General features: G+C 40.0%; 1 protein-coding gene across 6 annotated transcripts in view; it reads right to left on the bottom strand.

Annotated features, from left to right (window-relative positions):
• mybpc1 (myosin binding protein C1) overlaps nucleotides 1-19,197 on the bottom strand; it is a 41,166-nt gene that overhangs the window by 5,992 nt on the left and 15,977 nt on the right. For all 6 annotated transcript variants that reach the window (XM_079263319.1, XM_079263318.1, XM_079263320.1 and 3 more), the window contains 19 exons: nucleotides 14,578-14,744; nucleotides 14,317-14,449; nucleotides 10,845-10,969; nucleotides 10,642-10,747; nucleotides 9,028-9,194; nucleotides 8,752-8,917; nucleotides 8,572-8,678; nucleotides 8,340-8,476; nucleotides 7,893-8,052; nucleotides 7,694-7,798; nucleotides 7,433-7,621; nucleotides 6,749-6,883; nucleotides 4,577-4,744; nucleotides 4,368-4,456; nucleotides 4,092-4,287; nucleotides 3,862-4,001; nucleotides 3,622-3,781; nucleotides 1,181-1,317; nucleotides 744-930 (listed from right to left, as the gene is read on the bottom strand). In XM_079263319.1, the coding sequence (XP_079119445.1) occupies nucleotides 744-930; nucleotides 1,181-1,317; nucleotides 3,622-3,781; nucleotides 3,862-4,001; nucleotides 4,092-4,287; nucleotides 4,368-4,456; nucleotides 4,577-4,744; nucleotides 6,749-6,883; nucleotides 7,433-7,621; nucleotides 7,694-7,798; nucleotides 7,893-8,052; nucleotides 8,340-8,476; nucleotides 8,572-8,678; nucleotides 8,752-8,917; nucleotides 9,028-9,194; nucleotides 10,642-10,747; nucleotides 10,845-10,969; nucleotides 14,317-14,449; nucleotides 14,578-14,744 (2,774 nt within the window). The remainder of the gene's footprint in view (nucleotides 1-743; nucleotides 931-1,180; nucleotides 1,318-3,621; nucleotides 3,782-3,861; nucleotides 4,002-4,091; nucleotides 4,288-4,367; nucleotides 4,457-4,576; nucleotides 4,745-6,748; nucleotides 6,884-7,432; nucleotides 7,622-7,693; nucleotides 7,799-7,892; nucleotides 8,053-8,339; nucleotides 8,477-8,571; nucleotides 8,679-8,751; nucleotides 8,918-9,027; nucleotides 9,195-10,641; nucleotides 10,748-10,844; nucleotides 10,970-14,316; nucleotides 14,450-14,577; nucleotides 14,745-19,197) is intronic.

Genomic DNA, 19,197 nt, shown 5'->3' with positions numbered 1-19,197 from the left:
TTGGTCTGAATATTGCATTCCATATATTCCATAAATTCAGATAATTTACACAAGAGATCTTTTGGGAGTCAAACTAACATTAGTTTAGATTCTTAGCCAGGTCATATTAGTCCTTACAGCTCGATAAAAGGCAACTGGACTTTTATTTCTTGGTTCTTCCAATAAAAATCTGGATACCTTTATTCAAGCCCACAGCATGAAAAGATAATCTTGGCTTGATATATTTAAGTGAAAGAGGGTAAATGGTTTGTTTGGCTAATCTGAAACAACAAAAAGTGGATGTCAGAGTCATTAAAACACTCAGATTTCCCATTTCTGAAACTACTCTTGGACACATCATTGTGTCCACACAAGTGCAACTCAAGTTCAGAACTTTTTAAAACACTTACACACCAATGAAGTGATGAATTTATGAAAAGCTGGTGCAACTCTGTGCAAATACTTACATGTCCACCTCCTGTATCGTTCCTTCAGTAGACTGAAACGCTACGCTTTAAACGCTACGGGATCCTGGAGCTGGTTTCCCAAAAGATGCCTCTCTCTTTTACAGTGATTGATTATGATTGTGATCATAAAAGAGTTACTGATCGTCTTTCAGTGCAGAAAGGAATAACTATTAACAGGATGTACTTTATTTTTTTTATTTCAATTCAGAAGTAAAGGTGCAAGGTTTGGGAAACCAGATTCAGATACGCAGATGTACCCACGAGGCACACCAAGGTCGCCTCCTGGTCCAGACTGACCTTTGACCTCCAACTTGCAGTCCACTTGGGCCTCCCCCAAGTCATTGATGGCCTTGCAGGTGTACAAGCCACCATCATAAGGACTGGGCTTCCTGATCTCCAGAGTACAGACTCCTTGGTTGCTAAACATACGATAGCGCGGGTCATCCAGGATAGTTATCTTATTCTTCATCCAGATCACTTTTGGCTGCAGGTGGACAGAAAAAGTCAGCGGCATCGTGATGGATGAGCTTAGAGCATCATAACTGACCCCTCAGATTGTATTAATCTCTCATTTTGGCTTATTACAACTTTACAAGCTACTTTGGACATACAGGAAAAACGTGCACATTTTCTGAGTTACTAAAATCTCAGTTTGGTTTCTCAGATATCTAACAGAGGTTGTCTCTGTATTAAAAACAGAAAAACATTTCATATGAGTTATTCCACCACCTTACCTTCGGGTTAGCACGGACGCTACAGTTCAGAGTAGCATTGTACCCAGCGATGGCAAAAATGTTGATAAGCGGCTGCGTGAACTTTGGCGCCTCCTTGTCGTCGCGGTCATTGTACTCTGGCGCTTTCATCTGCATGCCTGTGGGGGTAAGGGTAAAGGAATGGGGTTGTGCATGATACTGTCGCTGAGCGGTATCATGTGGGAAATTCCCTTTGTGATGAGGGAAAGAAAATGTTTTTATTTATTATCTGCTGCAACTAAAGCACCTGTGTTTAAGGGCCTGTCAGTTCTATCCCCAAACCCTGAGAGGTTTAGAAGTGAGACTGCTAATCTGGCTCACTTAAGAGTGGAAAAGATCACTGACAGTACCTTTTTGACAGCAGCTGCGGAAAAAATAAAAAATTTCTGGACTTTTATGTATTTTGTTCCAAAGCGTTAACTTTAGAAGCATTTCCCACATTAAAACTAAAGGTCAGAAAATATAGTAAAAACATGTAGTCAGTGAATATTTCAACAGGTAAGCACACTTCCCTCAAACCTCATGCGACTCTGACTCAAAACAAACATGAGGCACTGTGTGAAGGCTCTGGAAATATCAGAAATCCACGTTTTATTCCCTATAGAACATCAACAACATATCAGAGGTTGAAACATTTCACTGTTTCGTGGAAATTATGAGCTGATATGACTCTGATGCAGCAAAACATCTTTAACCCTTTCATGCATGAATTAATAAAAAACAATGCAACATTTTTTTTAATACAGTATTTGACCTGTACAGACATATGCAATGATACTTTTTTGTTTATTAGTGATATTTAGAATTTATCATGATGTATTCTATAAAATAGTTATAAAATAATATATAATCATAATTATATTATGTAAATATTCTATGAAATATAGCTGTATTACTTTCTTTTCCTATTTTTTGCAAAGTCAAACTTGCATAGTTACATTATGTTAAATTATGTCATATAATTTAATTCTCCAGTGAGTGGAAACATATTGGATGCCTTATTAACATCCCCTGAAGTAATTTATTTACAAAAATACCATCCTCATTCATGAATGTGCAAGAAAAAAAATCTTGTAATTAGATGTCCACTATATGGTCACTATGCATGAAAAGGTTAAATAGTAGTTCTAAGATGAGGTTTAGCATCGTTAGCATCTTCTTTTCTTTTAACTAATGTCTGTAAACATCTGGGAAGTGAGGAGAGCAGCTGCTGGAATTTTAGGCGAGGAATGTTGTCCCATTCAGGTCTGATGCAGGGCTCTAGCTGCTCTACATGCTGTGGTGATGGATGCAGGATGTTGTTCAGCATTGTCTTGCTGAAATCTGCAAGATCTTCCCTGAAAGAGGTTGTCTTGCTGCGAACAGATGTTCCTGAGCTCATGCAACTATTTACAGTAGAGAATGATGTCTGTTTTTCATCATGTCAGTGCCGCCTGAGGGTCCCAGGATTACGAGCATTCATGTTTGACCTTTGACCTTGTCCCATGCACACAGTGATTCCTCCTGATTCTCAGAACCTTTTAATAATATTAAACTGTAGATGATGGGATTTTAAAAGGCTTCACAGTTTTACATTAAGGAACATTTTTTCTGAAATAGTTCCACAGTTTTAAGACCTAGTTTGTCTCAGATTAGTGAACATTTGCCGATCTTTACATCTGAGAGGCTCTGAAATGCTCCTTTTACGTGCAGATATGTTTCTCATGAACCTAAATTAGTCATGAAGTTCTCCAGTTTTCTGTGATTTTACACCACTTGCTTTTTCAGCTTTGTTTAAACTTTTTACAGATGTGTTGCTGCCATTAAATTCAGAATGAGCTAATATTTTTCTATGAAATGATAAGTTCCACTATCTGTCATTTATGTCTTCCTGGGAAAAAAGTACGAGTTAATGAGATTTGTAAATCATTGCATCCTGTTTTAATTTAAAATTTACAAAGTGGGGATCCATGGTGGCATAGTGGTTAGCACTGTGGCTTCACAGCAAGAAGGTTGCTGGTGTGATTCTCAGCTGGGGAGGGGTGAGGTTTGAACACTGGTCTTTCTGTGTGGAGTTTGCATGTTCTCCTCATGTATGTGTGGGTTTAATCCGGGTACTCCGGCTTCCTCCCACCATCACAAGAAATGCATGGTAGGTTAATTGGTTACTATAAATTGTCCCTAGGAATAGGAGTGATTGTTTATCTCTCTGTTTGGTCCTGTTATGGACTGGAGACCTGATCAGGGTGTTCCCTGCCTTCCACCCAATGACTGCTGGGAAAGGCTCCAGCTTCCTGCAATCCCTAACTGGTGGTTAAGAAAATGGATTGATTTACAAAGTGTCCCAAATTTTTTAAAACTGCAGTTGTGCACAAAAAACTGATCAAATACCGTCAACTAGCGAGCTATCTTATATTAATTCCATACTTTACACACACAGTTACCTTCTTTCACGATGAGAGCGCTGTTTTTTGTTTGAGTAGCAGTTTCGCTCAGACCACACATGTTCTCAGAGAAAATCCTGAAGTAGTATTCGTTCCCAACCACCAGCTCTGTGATGGTGATACAGTTGCGATGGTAGTGCTCAATGCACGTGAACCATTCCTGAAAATCCAAGACAAAAAAATGTGGCTTTATGCTGTAACTTTAGTGTTTATCATTTGCACATTTCATAAGAGTTCTACCATTGTCTTCTTGTCTGCTTTTTGAATGGTGTAGCCTGTTATTGGGGCATTCCCACTGTCTTTTGGGGGGGTCCAGACCAGAGCAACATTTTCTCCCCATACGTCTTCAAAAGTAACACTCTGAGGAGGTCCTGGTAGATCTGAAAAAGAAAAAGAAATATCTAAACTACTTGAAAAATAAACTACATCAGATTCATTACAGTAAGCTTGAGTGTGATGCATTCACTTGCCGACAATTTGTATGTCAATAACAGCTGTGTCCACATGGTTTTCAACCTGCACTTTCATCTCATACTTCCCAGAGTGGCTTCGCTCTGCTTTGCGAATGAAAATTATGCTATCACAGTCTGTGTTGCGGATGCTGACGTGGGAAGGTTCAATGGGCTGACCCTCCTTCAGCCAGGTGACCTTCGGTCGGGGTTTGCCCTGCAAAGACACACATACGGCAACATAAGTGCAGTATTCTGCTCAGAAACATGTAACCCAGATGAGAACAGGCAGCTTACCAAGAAAGGCACCACAAGGTTGACTACTTCACCAACTTTGCGAGTGTATGTCTGCTTTAGGTGTCGTGGTACACGGATCTTTGGGGGTTCTGTAGAGTAAAACCACAAGCTGTTCAGGAATAGATTATTTTGTCCATAAAATCATAAATCATTTTCAGATTTATAAGCCAGGCAGCAGATAAACGAAGCTGACAAACATCTTTGCTCACCAACAACCTCTTTGACCAGGACAGCATGCTGCAGAGTTCGTGGAGTGCTGGCTCCGGCTTTGTTGACGGCTTTGACTCGAACTAAAATTTTACAGCCAGGGCTCAAGCCGGTGATGGTGTACTTGGTTTTCTCTGTCAGTTCCTTGTTGGACAGCACCCAGTCATTACCTGTGGAGAAAATAAAACTTGTAATAGTAAAACAACTTGTTGCCAGACTTAAATGTTTATCTCTAACTCTTTTCTCTTTTGTTCTATGGATTAAGTCAAACATCTACAGACAATTAGGCCTTCAAATTGCACAATAACTGGGATGTACTGGTATTTCATTCATTTGTTCATTCATTTTTTATACTGCTAGTCTGATTAAGGGTCACAGGGAAGCTGGAGGCAATCCCAGGCAACTACCAGACAACAAGCAGGGTTGTTCGTATATAAATGGGATCAATGGTAGGACATGTCATGGTACCTGTGTAGGCACCTGGGCTGAGCTGCTCTGCCTCTCTGCTGAGTCTGGTCACAGCTGCAGCCAATTGGTGATCAGGACCAGTGACACTATAAAAGACAGTCTTGCTTACCTGGAAGGGTGGACCTGAGAGCAAGCAGGGTGGAAGTGACAAAGTGTGGTAATGTATAAAGTTTTAGTTGTCATTGTAATATTGACAGTTATTTTGGGTCCTTGATAAGACCATTAAACAAGAGCCACTCACCCTGGCTGCTCTTGGGGAGGTCTGTTTTATTGCACACTTGTTTTTAGTGGTTTTTACATTTTAACTACTTTTATCTGTTCCCTTTTAGTGGTCTCCTGTCGTACAGAGTTGCTCCACCTGCCTGGTGGTCGGGTATAATTTTAGATTGGAGTATATTTTAATGGTTTTATTGCATGTGGTTTTAGTGTTTCACTTTCTTTGTTATTAGCGTTGTTTGTGTTTTTACCAGTCTGGGATTAAAACCCAGAACCACTGCAGGTGGTAGCTATGGACTACATTTTGTAATACACAGGAGACAATAAACCTTCTTAATCTGTCTATTTATCCTGTCTTGCTTGGCCTGCTGAGGTGCTCTGACCAGGGGTGTCCTTATAGGGGAAGCTTAAGGGGGACATAGCCCCTCTTCCCCTTTTTGTGCGTGCTACACATTCTCTGATGTCAGCAAGGCATCCTCGATAGATACCCACACAACCTCTACTGATTCTGCTCTGGGAGCAGAGTATTGTGGTGGAAAATACTCTGGTCTTGAGAAGTTGTAATACATCTAAGAGTCAACTGTCGTCTTACAATGAACATTTTATTATAAACTAATACAAGCACACGCTGGAGCTTGGAGAGAGAACTCTCTCTGCAGATGCTGAAGTAACATCCGACTATAAACCATGCTTGACTCCTAGTTGCTGGACAGACCACAGAAAACAATCATTCTCTCCTCCAAAGCTAAACTGAGCTCACTAAGCATCAATCACTCACTATATTAGTCTAATACTTCATACAAACCAAACTCATAATTTCTCCAACAGTATCTGCTCTGACTCTATCCAACAAGAGTGAACGAAACCAAGACACTTTAAAGCTGGGAAACTTGGAAAATCTGAAGGACACCAGCCCTTGAGGACCAGGATTGAGGATCCCTGCTTTAAAGCAAACTGAGTTGGTTGCTTTTATTTTCAGTCTCATTCTTTGGAACACTTAACACCTACAGATGACAGCTGCAGCGTAGACTGGCTGATACATCGATTGATAAATCTGTTTACTCCTGCAGACGGATACAAATCCACACACCTCTCCCAAACCACCTGTTAGTCGCTCGCTCTGTTCTAATCTCACTTGTAAATAAGAATATAAGATGTTTTAACTTATTCACCTGAGGTAAAAACTCACTTCCAACCTGGAGGGTGCTCCATGCTGGTCTCAGACTTGGAGGAACCAATTCACTGTCTGTTTCTTCCTACTGCTGTTGAATCAACACCCACCTCCTTCATATTCAACTTCTAAACGGCCAAATTTAAGATCAGTTGTCCAGGCTTTGGACATTGGCTTTTTTCCCCTTTAATACTATAATACAGTATGTTTACCGGTACCTTTTTGAGTTTTCCTCTAAAGATGGCCATTAAATGTGTTCACAAGTAACCAACAGAGCAACAACACTGTTGTGTGTGCCACTGAAGACTCCAAGACTCACTTCCTTCTATGCAGTACTCCACTAGGTATCCATCCAGCCCAGCAGCTCCAATGGTTTCAGGAGGACGCCACTTTACAGTCACTGTGGTGTCGGTGACGTCATCCACAACCAGCATGGTGGGCTCACTGGTCACAGCTGAGTGGAGATCAAATGATTAGATATCACAAGAGCACCAGCAACAATTTGTCTTTTGTCATCCAACAACTGATATGAAGAAGATAAGAGCATCTATTTTGGAGCATAATGAACACGTGAGGAAAGGAACTCTCTTTCTGTGGTTGCCATGTCAGATCTCACTAGTCTCTGCTCTCGCTGTCTATTCTTGCACTCTGAATCTTATTTAATGCCTATTGAACCCTCTGACAGGACTGATCTCCTAAACCTCTAATCTGCAGATGATTTGGCAGCCATTATAAAGACATATTTAATATCCTCTAAAGCTCCTGCATGTCCAGTAGAGGTCACAGTCAGAATGCTTGGGATGGAGAACAGCTGGGGTACCAAGGGCAACTCGCACATGCAGAGTCACACAACCACTCGGATAATTTGCCCATTATTATAAAAGTGTTGTTAGCAGAACTGAACTCTTATGTAAGGGTATATTATTCTTTCCTAGACAGATAATTGGCACTAACAGGTCTGAGGTTATTGTTTATGCTGCTAAGGACACACATGGGGACTCACCGAGGGGAGTGAAAGCTTTGGATGGTTCACTGGGTTTGGAAACGCCAATGGCATTGACAGCAAATATACGCACTTCATAAGGCACTCCTTCAATCATCTTCTTTGGCTCAAATGCTGTTTCTTTAATCAGGTCAAAGTTCAGCCTCATCCATCTGGAGCTCTGTTTCTTTTTTCTCTCGACAAAATAGCCTTCAAAAGGTTTATAAGTTAGTATAAACAAATATATTTCATTTTTGCCAAAATGCATGGTGTAGGTTTTACCTAATATTGGGGAGCCGCCATCATATTTTGGTGGCTCCCATGCCATAGCGCACCAATCGCCACCCACAACAGGAACCAACGGTGCGTCAGGAGGGTCAGGAATGTCTGCAGGCGATGAACGCTCACTTTAACTACTCAGGAAAGAGCCAGCTAATTGCACATCTCACTGGGATTTTGTTTTCCCGTTTGTTTCTCTTACCAACAACTTTGATTTTGATGCTGGCTGTGGCTTCGCCAGCCTCATTCTGCAAAACTATTTTATAGTTTCCTGTGTCTTCCCGCTCTGTAACCTCAATTGTCAGGCTCGTCTGGTCGCCGTACGTTTCAGCTCGGACACGGTGACCCGAATCCAGGATCACCTGGAACAAAAACAGTTAAATGTAAGGTTGTAGATCAATCAGGGATCCTCAATCCTGGTCCTTGAGGGCCAGTGTCCTGCAGGTTTTCTCTGCTGGAACACATCTAACTCAGACTCACACATGCTCTGCACTTGTCTGCTAAACACACATTGATATGAATCCGTTGTGTTGCAGCGGGGACACTTGGAAAACCTGCAGGACACCAGCGTTTTAGGACCAGGATTGAGGATCCCTGTTGTAGATTGTTTAAACAAATAGTTTATGAGAAGAACTAAAAAGAGGCTCACCCTTTCTCCCTTCATCCACACCACTCTGGGTGCTGGTTCTCCGCTGATGGGGATCTCCAAGCGAAGCTTGTTACCTGCCACCACTACCACTGTGTTGTCTGGGAAGTTCAAGCTTTCCAGGTGTACCCGTGGAGGGTCTGAAGAAAGTCAAGTTAAGATCATGGAATGACAGAAAGCTAAAAGAAAGATGTAAAGTGTTCTCATCTGGTGAGGCACGCTGTCGTTTCTGTACCAATGATGTGGATTTTGGCAGAAAGGCTCTGGGAATATCCCTCGGGTACAAAAGTGTAATCTCCTGCATCGTGAAGAGAGCTGGCCTCGATTTCAAGTCGGTGAACTCTGAGGAACCAAAATGATGTTGAATTGGGCAAAAAAAGCTTAAAAAACAAAAACAAAAGAGCATCATGCATACTTGTTCTTATGAACGATGTTGATGCGATCACTGGGCTGGATCAGCTGTCCATTCCTGTACCAACGCCCTGGAACATTTCCGGGGTAGATTTCACAGTTTAGCTTGATGGGTTGTCCCAGCATCACTGTCATATCCTGCAGGTCCTGGAATATCTTCAGTGGTTTCACTAAGCAGGAGGACAGCAGTAAAATAAAAAAATAAAAACAGGGTAAATGTCTTCAAAACAGCTTATAGAGCCATGGAAGAAACTGGGAAAAAGGGGGAAGAGATGCATACAGTCAACTTGAACATGAGCCTCAGATGTGCCACCAGTAGCCATGATGGAGTATGTGCCAGTGTCATCTCTGGAGGCATCATCAATCACCAGGTAGTGTTTGGTTCCCTCACACTTAACTCGATATCTTGAGCGAACTCCCGTTGGAACCTCAACTCCATTCTTCATCCTGCCGAAGCGTTTTAAAAAAATACATAAAGACAAAGATGTTTAACAGGTCTTACTTTGAAATGAGACGACTGATCTCAATAGGACCGCGAGTGTACACGATGCTTAAAAAAGATGAGAATATAAGTGTTCAATATGCCATGCCAAGTAGGTTTTCCAGAGATCACGGTTATTGAATCCGATCCCATGAGAGCTGTAATCCAGCAAGTTTTCAATGCATTCCTGCAACACACTTGAATAAAGCTGAATGGCTCTAAAAGTTGATCAAGTTCTGCACAGTCGGAGGAATACATGGAAAATCTGCTGCTTGCGGCTCTAGGACCAGGTTGAGTAACCCTGCTCTACACAGTAAGGAAAGGAGCTTCGAAATTTACTCAATTTTTACAGCAGTGCTGTGTGATGTAATGGGAACTGCAGTCAATAAAAACAAGACGACGTTGTCGACATACACTGCATGAGTTTTTTTTAAACCTAAATATCAATTTTCAACGATAAAGGATACAGAGTAGAAAAGAAATTAATGACGGAAACAAGTCAACAGAACGAAAACCTAAAGAAGGGACTCAAACTATCCATCTACCAACCGAACAAGCCTTCATGATACAAATAGATAAGAATGGATTGGGGAAAATACTTAAAGTGGTTTTTGTGAATGTTCATGAACCACTTTAGACTAACATCACAGTCTAGCGTAAAAATGCTCAGATTTTTTTGTTCCAGAGCGGTTTCTTTCTTTTTTTTTTTTTTTTTTACATCCTAAAGGACTTTCCTTCAACATGAAGATTTCCATTGAGGCCAGTGGAAAGTATAAGTAAAAGACAATGGAAGGAACGTTTTTCCACTTTTTGATCATGTCATGGTTTGCTGTTTGAGTTTGTAACTCGGGGCGGAGTCTGGAGCTTCAATTGCTACCACCTGGAGCTCATCTTCCTGGTTGATTATCCTACTATGACATCCTGCTATTTAAGGACAAGCTGGAGCTCCAGTCTTCGCCAGATTGTCTCTCTTTACAGCGTGGTAATCAGGCCAGTTCCAGTGCTTACCTTGTGGCTCATATCTAGAGATTTCATTTTGTTTTTCTTTGCCTCCTCAACATATCAAGACCATTATAGAAGATCGGGATTCTTTTCCTCAGCCAAACTTCACCAACTGCTTGTGCCTGCCTGCTCGCCCTACCTCAAACCAAGACCAACCACCACAACCAGAGACCACACCCCAGCAACCTCCACTCTCATCAGAATTCCAGTTATCTGAGAAGTCCTTCCCTGGCCCTGGACCAGACCAACAGGATCTGGTTACTAAATAAATACTTCATTCACCTCTCCATCTGTGCGTTCTGCTTTTGGGTCCACCCCGGTCTCTGACCGTGACAGATCATGTCCCTGGACTCTTTTCACAGAAAATCCATGACAGTTCTGGTAATCCTACCTGCAAGTCTTAGAGCTTACCATTTGACTTGTGCGCCTTCCTCTGACACTTCACACTCCAGCTCGATCCTCTCGTTCACCGTGGTCTTAACAGGCTCAATACCTTTAACAATCTTCACTGGTAACTCTATTAGACAGGAAGGGAAACCGAAAACAAGTTGACTGGATTGATTGGGATAATTTAACAGAAGAATTTATGAAAAGGTGATTGTTTGTCAAGGTACCTTTGACAAACAGCTCTGTGGTACATTTCTCTTCACCTGCAACCACCGAATAGGCTGCGTCGTCATTACCCGTGCAGTTGTTGATGACCATAATCCTTTGTGTGCCCTTATGCTCAAAAATATACCTAAATATGACATCCAATAGTTGCATTACTGGTTAGCTAAAGAAATTAAGACATCTTACAGTCACTGGCAATTTTATCGGGTCCATTTGTTCATGTACTTGTGAACATGTCCTGCTGATGTCAGAGGAGAATGGACAGATGGGTTGGAGATGATGGAAAGGCAACAGGAAGTCCAGTAAGCACTGGTTCCAACCAGGATATGCAGAACATCATCTCTGAACACACAACACGTCCAGCCTGGAAGCAGATGGTCTCCAGCAGCAGAAGACCACATTGGGTGCCCAACAGGAAACTGAGGCTACAATTCACACAGACTCACCAAAACTGGACAATAGAAGATGGAGAAACGTTGCTGGTCTGATGAGTCTCCAGTTCAGCTCCACATTCACATGGTAGGATCAGAATCTGCTGGAAACATCATGACAACATGGATCCATCCTGCCGTCAGGATCAACGCTTCAGGCTGCTGCTGGTGGAATGGTGGAGGGAGGTTTTCTTGTCCCACTTTGGTCCCCTTAGTACCACCATGACATGGTTTAACCAGCACAGCCTACCTGAGTGTTGCTGCTGACCATGTCCATCCCTTTCTGAGCACAGTGTAGCATCTTCTGATGGAAACTTCCAGCAGGATGATGCACCATATCACAAAGCTCACATCATCTCCACCATGACGATGAGTTCACTGTCCTCCAACGGCTCCACAGTCACCAGATCTCAGTCCAGCAGAGCAGCTTTGGGATGAGGTGGAACTGGAGAGTCTCATGGTGATGTGGTGGAACTGGAGAGTCTCATGGTGATGTGGTGGAACTGGAGAGTCTCATGGTGATGTGGTGGAACTGGAGAGTCTCATGGTGATGTGGGAGAACGGGTTTCCAACACCTTGAGTCGATGAGACTCAAGGTGTTGGAATTAAGTCCATTCAGAAGGAAAACGGAGGTTCAGCCCAGTACTAGCAAGATGGACCCGATAAAGTGGCCAGTGAGTGTATAATTACACTTGTACAAAGCAGCTTTAAATTGGATGGATTTAATTAAAGATGGACAGCCATAGAAAAAAATTCTACTCCTGCAAGTAGTAAAATATCTTAGTATAAAATATTAAGCATGCCTCTAATATGCTCAGGAATAATATCCTACACACAGTGAGATGTGGGTGACATGAAGAAGGGAAAGTGGACTGGGTGGATGGACTTACTTCCTTTGACTTAATGTCAGCAGCAGAGCCAGAATAGGGCCGGAGCACAGGAAGTAATTATGGCAGATAGGAAGGAGCATCACGATATAACAGACAGACACGTAGACAAAGACACAGAGAGACATCATGCCTGGAGGGGTAGAGTATGTAGTTGACAATAGTGTTACAACAAAGAACAGGATAAAAAGGGAAGTTTTACAGAAAGGTCCTCAGAACAGGGAAGTCCTGGAGAGAATGACAAAGGAGACCGAAACCAGAAAACAGCAGTATCCTCCCAGATGGCTTTAACTTCCGATGGCTTTGGACAGTATCTTCATCTAAAGTCTGGATGTTTAAACAGTCCTCTATTTAGTCTTCAGCTCTACAAGCCTGTAGGTTTTACATCTATTTTCTCTGCTTTGGACCTTCGTGTAACAACCTGTTATATTCCTTAATCCTTATCCTACATTTTGGTGCTAACACTTAACTTTAAAGTACACCATTGTGGTAGTTTTACCTGCAAAGAGACATTACTTAAATCAACCAACATTACACAGACATTTGAAAATATAAATACATTGTTTACGTGCTGCTGGATGAACCATTATAAGCATCAAATATTGTCTATTTTTCATCCCTTCGCAGGTTTGAAAGTTGCTTTATAATTTGAAACAAATAGCGATAATGTTATTCTGTTTTTTTCTTATAAAAAGAAGTTTTAATGAGAATGGGGAGGTGACAGAAATTAACCAAACTGCTTTTGTTAAATCTGGCTCTTTAAATCAGACAAGAATATCAAGGATTTCAATAGGCTTACTTCACAAACACAGTAGACAACTCTATTTATATAATGGCACCATTAGAATTATGAGATCTGAGTTGTAGACAGTTTTGGGATTTTTTTCCCCCCCCATACATTTGCTACTTGGGTGGATTTAGGCACTAGAATTGTTAGATTAAAGCTAAGCTAAGTTTAGGAGCCAAAGGTTTGGTTTGTAATATACAGTTTTACAACGAGAGATGGGGATTTAAATGGAGCTATGTACTAAACACGGTGGACACAACCCCTTTTAAAGGCAGCAATAGAGTTCTGATTTTGAGAAAATGTTTGTTTTTTTCCTTTATTTCCTAAACACCACTCCTAGTTGCTACTTCATTAGGTTTAGGCATCACAAAGAAGTTAAGGCAATGAAAATTCATGCCTATGTTTAGGAACCAAATATTTTGTTTACCTTAGGTTGACATAAAGGGTTGTAATCCACTTAATATAATATCCTCAAACATATACAGACTTACTCTATGTTTCCCAGCAAGATTTATTACATCAGTCAGTCCTGACAAAACACCAGCAGCTGTTTTCCTTCATTAAAATTAAACTTTTAGAATATCACATCTTCAACTTTGTCCCCACCATCTAATAATCTGATCCATTAGTTATGGCAACTTTCAAGTTTGACACAAAAAAACCCACTCATTTATCATTCACCATTATCCTAAAAATACTTGGAAAAAATACATCTCTCTCAATGCAGCTGATTATTATGGGTTTGTTGAAAAGACTGATCAAAAGAAAAAGAAACAGAAATTATCATTTAGATTCGATGAAAACTTTTCCAAAGCCAGGCTTGGTTAAAGACCTGTGAAGGAGGTACCACCTTTTTCCTGCACAGAGTAGGACATATGCAACAGATAAGGCATTTACATTCAAATGCAGCGCTCAGTCCTTTTACTACACATGGTGGTATTAATTAATAATGATCATTTGTAATGTACTGCATTAGAGTGAAGCGAAGGTTATTTGTTTACTGGGCTTTAGCTGTCAGTGGCTCAAAGTGCAGGAGACTGAATCTGCTGCACATGAAGAGAAAACTGTAAACTTATGAGGTGATGTAGAACTACAGTGTACATACTGTCTTCCACTGCTTCACTGTTAAATTTTTTATTTATTTCTGTGTAATTATGTGGGATTTGTGTGAAATTGTGAGCAGCTTTGTGTTAAGATTATTAAACATGGGAACCATTGTGCTTATAAAAGGTGATAAAATGACAACATATAAGAAATAGCATTGTGTGGTCAAAAACAAAAGACATTTTCATCATTTAAATGGAAAATGTCTTTTAACGTGTGCAGTGTTGGGCCCATGGCGATGAAGGACACACATGTGGGAACATACTTGGGAGTGGGTCTGATTTCCTGTCCGTTCTTGTACCACTTCAGGTCAACTGTGGGATCGGCCAGCTCAACCACCAAGCGGATCTTTCCACCTTTATCCACCTGGTATGCCGACTCCAACTTCTTTGCAAAAGCTTAAAGTCATAACAGCTGCCATTAAAAGTCTGCTTTCAGCTCAAACTTCACAGGTTTAAAGTTTTCCACTTTAAATGGACCATAATTCTGGAACAAAGATTAACTGGAAATTGGCTGGATTATCTACCTGCACTCTTCTTTTCCTCTTTGGGAATCTTTTTCATCCTCTTCAGCAGACCCCTCAGATCTGTGATACCATACGTAAAGGCAATTTTCTCATATTCATCTGGCCGGGCATTCTTCAGGATCTCCCATACGTCCACGTCTGGGCCTTCCTCCTGCTGTTTGTGCTCCCTGGTGGTGCCGGATACGAGGTAACATTGTGAGGAAACGAGTCATACGGCGGTGTTTGCAACGTGTTCTGAGGAACCACTCATTAACTAATAAAATTAATGTTTTTTGGCCCATTTGTTTTATTTTAAAAATAATGTCTATTTAAGACCCTTTCCTGTGTTCCTCAGGACACGTCACACAAAGGGATGGGTCTTGTGAGGTGTTGATATCGGTACTGAGTCACAAGTTAATGGAAAAAAGGCAACTCCACTATTAATACATTGAAGTGAGATTGTTGCTAAGCAACAATGGAGGTTTTGTTCACAGGGGTTATCCTTCAGTGTTCAAAAGAATAACTTTATATTACAACCTCGTTTCCAAAAATAATTGAAATGTTTTGTTCTGTAAAATTTAACAGATATGAAGAGGAAAGTTGGAAAAAATACATGCTTATTTTATTTAAGAAGCTGGGATAGGAAACCTTGTGTTGCTTTTCCACTTTGCAAAAAGACTTTTCAAACTTCACCAGCTGTTTAATTTTCAAGTATAAATATATCCCACACAGCTTGATATGAAACTTTAGCTACTCAACCCTTCAAGGCCTTGTTGTTGATTTTTCCATTGCATATTGTAGGTTTTCCAGGGGTTTGGACTGCAGAATGCATCATCTCTCAAATAAACGAGACCTTCCCTGAACAAATATCATCTGCATGACAGTGTCTGGCTGTAAGACTATTTCTTTTGTTCAATATTGACAAAAAACAAAGCAGATCTGCAGGTTAACCACAAATGCTGAACTGTATGCAACATCTGTGCTTAAAAAAAAATCTTTTATTTATAGCAAAACATATTTTAGCAAATTTATGCTCCTGTTTAGTTATTTTTTTTAAATAAATGGTAGAGATAGACCCATACTGACGTTCTGGTATTTAAGATAATAACTCTTTTATTGGCTGAATACCAACCGATTTAGTCACTTATTTTTCATTTTTTAACTAAAAACAATGGCGGAACAAGACCTCCTTAATTATTATCATCTACTGCAATACTGAATTTCTTTTTGGGGATTAATAAAGTATTTTCATTCATTCATTTCGTTCATATATATCCTAAATTAAGCAACTGAATAGTTTTAATGTGCATCCACACAGCCTTTCTTAATCGAAAAACAGTTTGCTTGCTCAGAAAGTCCAGTTTGTTTGGGGAGGTGTGGCTGTGCAGCCAAACTCTGCAAAGGAATAAACTCTGATCCACCAGGAAAAAAAAAAAATCTCTGATTACTTAAAGCAAACCGAATGCATGAAGTCGGCTACGGTTTCAGTGACATTAAAGTCATCCTTGATTATTCAGTAGATGAGCAAATTTTCTGCTTCATCGTTTGTCTCATCTTCTCCTTCATTAATTCTCCATACAGGCAAAGAGGAGAATGCATGAATAAAAATGTTTTAACAAGTCTCGTGGAGTCCAGAGGAATCTGTGTGAAAACGAGCTTTAAGTATTTCAGTCCTTTATTAAACTCCCTGTCATGCCCTGCCCGGATCCACTCGCCCTCACTTAGTTTATCCTCCCTCTCCAGCCACAGCTGAACCTCATAACAGGAATGAACACACATGTCCACAATCACCGCCACCTCTCTTTATAACTAACTCATTTCTCCACAGCAGGCACCAGTCCGTTTGTCGTTGTTTCCAGTTCCTCGTTCCATCTCTGTGTTAAATTATAGCAGGTTTGGATATTGTTCCTTTTCCAGCGTGAATCCTTCATCCTCCTTCTCTTCCCATGAGACTAGCTATGATGCTGGAGGCGAAGAGTTGCTGTACACCAGGGGTGTCCGAGTCCCGTCCTAATGATCCACTCTCCTGCATGTTATAGATGCATCCCTTCTCCAACACACCTGAATCAAACGAGAGGATCGTTACGAGAACTCTGCAGAGCTGAATGACATGCGGATGAGGAAATTCAGGTGTGTTGGAGAAGGGAAGCATCTAAAGTTGCAGTTTAGTAGATCTCCAGGACCAGACTTGGACACCCCAGCTGTACACTAAACCCCTTATCATCACCTGATGTGCTGATATAAATAACGCGCGATACAAGCTAAATAACTTCATATAAATACTGTATAAATGTAAATGTGGGACATAGTGAAAAAGCACATTATGAGTACAGATCAGTTACAGTTATTTATTTCTTTCATACTAAACTTTTTCTTTAATAAACTTTCACATCTGTGTAAAAACAAATAAATGTTTATATTAAATTGGCATTATTTTTGCCAGCATGGCGTCTGAAGTCAGCAAGCTGGACACCTTCTCATGCTATGAAGACACATCTGTGTGATTGAAATAAAAGTCAGCACATTATGGTTGTGTGCTGATTTTACAAAGTACTTAAGTGGAAATGAGGTTGTATTATATTAAATTTTATTGGTTACTGGCAAAAATAAAGTAAGTAAATGAATAAAAATGAAGACGTTGCAACAAAATGAGAGAAATAAATCCAGGGATGAGTGAAGTCTAAATTTTGGTTTGTTACTTTCATTATTCAGAAACGGCACAGCTAAATCATAATAAACTAATAAAATATAACCTAATGCAAAGTTATAAAATAACATGTTTGGCATTTAAAAAAAAAGAGCTCATCTCTGGATATTTTTGGTTCATTTGTTTCAGGCTGCATTTGGCTAATATCTTGTAGCAACTGCATGACCATGTTTCTGACTTGATGTACTGCAGCTTGAGGAAAGAGACTAGTAGGAGATTAAATAGGAATTTTCATTAATACTCTTTAAAAATTCACAAATCAATGCAATTTTTTTCATTGTACACACTGCAAAATTAAACATTTGTAGATGTAATATGTGGCATGCAGGGAGTTAGAAAAACTGGGTTTCTAACAGGATTAAACATCATTGGTCTTATCAACCAGCCCATCCCTTTGTTAGGTTCAGTTGGACTAATAACGTCACACATGCTCCGATGCTGTTGTATGATTGAACCTATACGTTGCTAGATGTTAGATTTGTGAGATCCTTGTAAATAAACACGTTGCCTTGGTAATGAGTACATCAGTAAGCTTGAATAAAGAACAACCAGTCAGCTCGTTCTTTCAAAGACATTTCCCCAAATGTCTGAAAGCTTGCAGGTAAATAGTGTGAATTATTATTCCATTCTGCGCTTGAGTTTCTCATTTGTTTATTTCCAGTCAGTTGTGGAAACAGCTGGAATAAACATGGAAGTACTTGCCTTATATTTCTAGATTGAAATAAACGACAATGTAGTAATAACACTATTTTACGGCATCATTTCTCTGTGGCTCATCACATCAGTAATGATCCAAAATGGTGCTCTTTGCATGGCACGGGCAAGACCCATTTCCATCATCACTGACTGCTGTAGGAGCAGTTAGAAAATGCTGCCTTCAAATAAAGTGTTAGAGTACTACAGGAGGCCAACACCAGTTCCTAGCTATGCCATGCTGGGGACTCTACAGTGTTACAGTACTCACCTGCAGTAAGGTCTAATCGTTTAAATACCTATGGTTTTCTCTCTACTAACCTTTGATTTCTGAATATGTGGGGGAGAAGAAGAGACAAGCCACGATAAATGTGTAATTTGTCCGGTGAGCAGTGCCACTGACTAGGTCTGTTGCTGCTGTATCTCAGTATGTATGTAAGCATGAAGGGGTTTCTGTTGAGTCACCACAACAGTTTTACTACAACAGAGGTTTTCAAACTGCGGCAAATCATCCAAATGTTGCTTTGCAACGTGGTGAAATTCTATTAATCTGGATTAAAGGTGCAATATGTAACATTTTGGTTTAACGCCGTAGTGCAGGTGTGTCAGACGTGGGTCCTCAAGGGCCGATGTCCTGCAGGTTTTCCATGTATTCCTGCTTCAACACATCTGACTCAAATGAAATGGATCAAAGAAGCATAAGTTCTGCACAGTGACTTATGTCTTCAGTCAGGTGTGTTAAAGCAGGGATACATCGAAAACCTGCAGGATTGTGGCCCTCGAGGACCAGAGCTGGACGATCCCCGAGTTCATGCCTATTATTACAGATTTGCATCAAACCGCATTAGGTCTTAATTTTATTTGATTTTTTTTTTTTTTTAAATTTCTTTAATTTCTTTTTATTTAGTTTTTTAATTCTATATTTTTTTATTTATTATTAATTTATAGTTATTTATTTAATTAATTATTATTATTTATCTAATTTATAGTTTTATTTATAGTTATTCTATAATTTAATATTGAATTGCACTTTATTTTTTCCTTTCTTTTCTTTTTGTTATTTTTTTCCCTGCATTTATTTTGTTTGGTAAAGTTTCTAAGTAAATTTAGGTCAGAAAAAATCAGAGATGCAAACAACTGATAACAATGAAACAATTTCAATCTCTTTAACTTCTAAAGTGTTTATTATCAGAGAGTATTTGAAAAAGAAAGCATCTTGTCCTCATAAGATCTGAAAATTA

Source organism: Telmatherina bonti, assembly GCF_933228915.1.
Source record: "Telmatherina bonti genome assembly, chromosome: 23".
In the NCBI taxonomy this organism is placed as follows: domain Eukaryota; kingdom Metazoa; phylum Chordata; class Actinopteri; order Atheriniformes; family Telmatherinidae; genus Telmatherina; species Telmatherina bonti.
The sequence above is the reverse complement of the archived record's forward strand: the minus strand, read 5'-3'. Positions and strand labels throughout refer to the sequence as shown.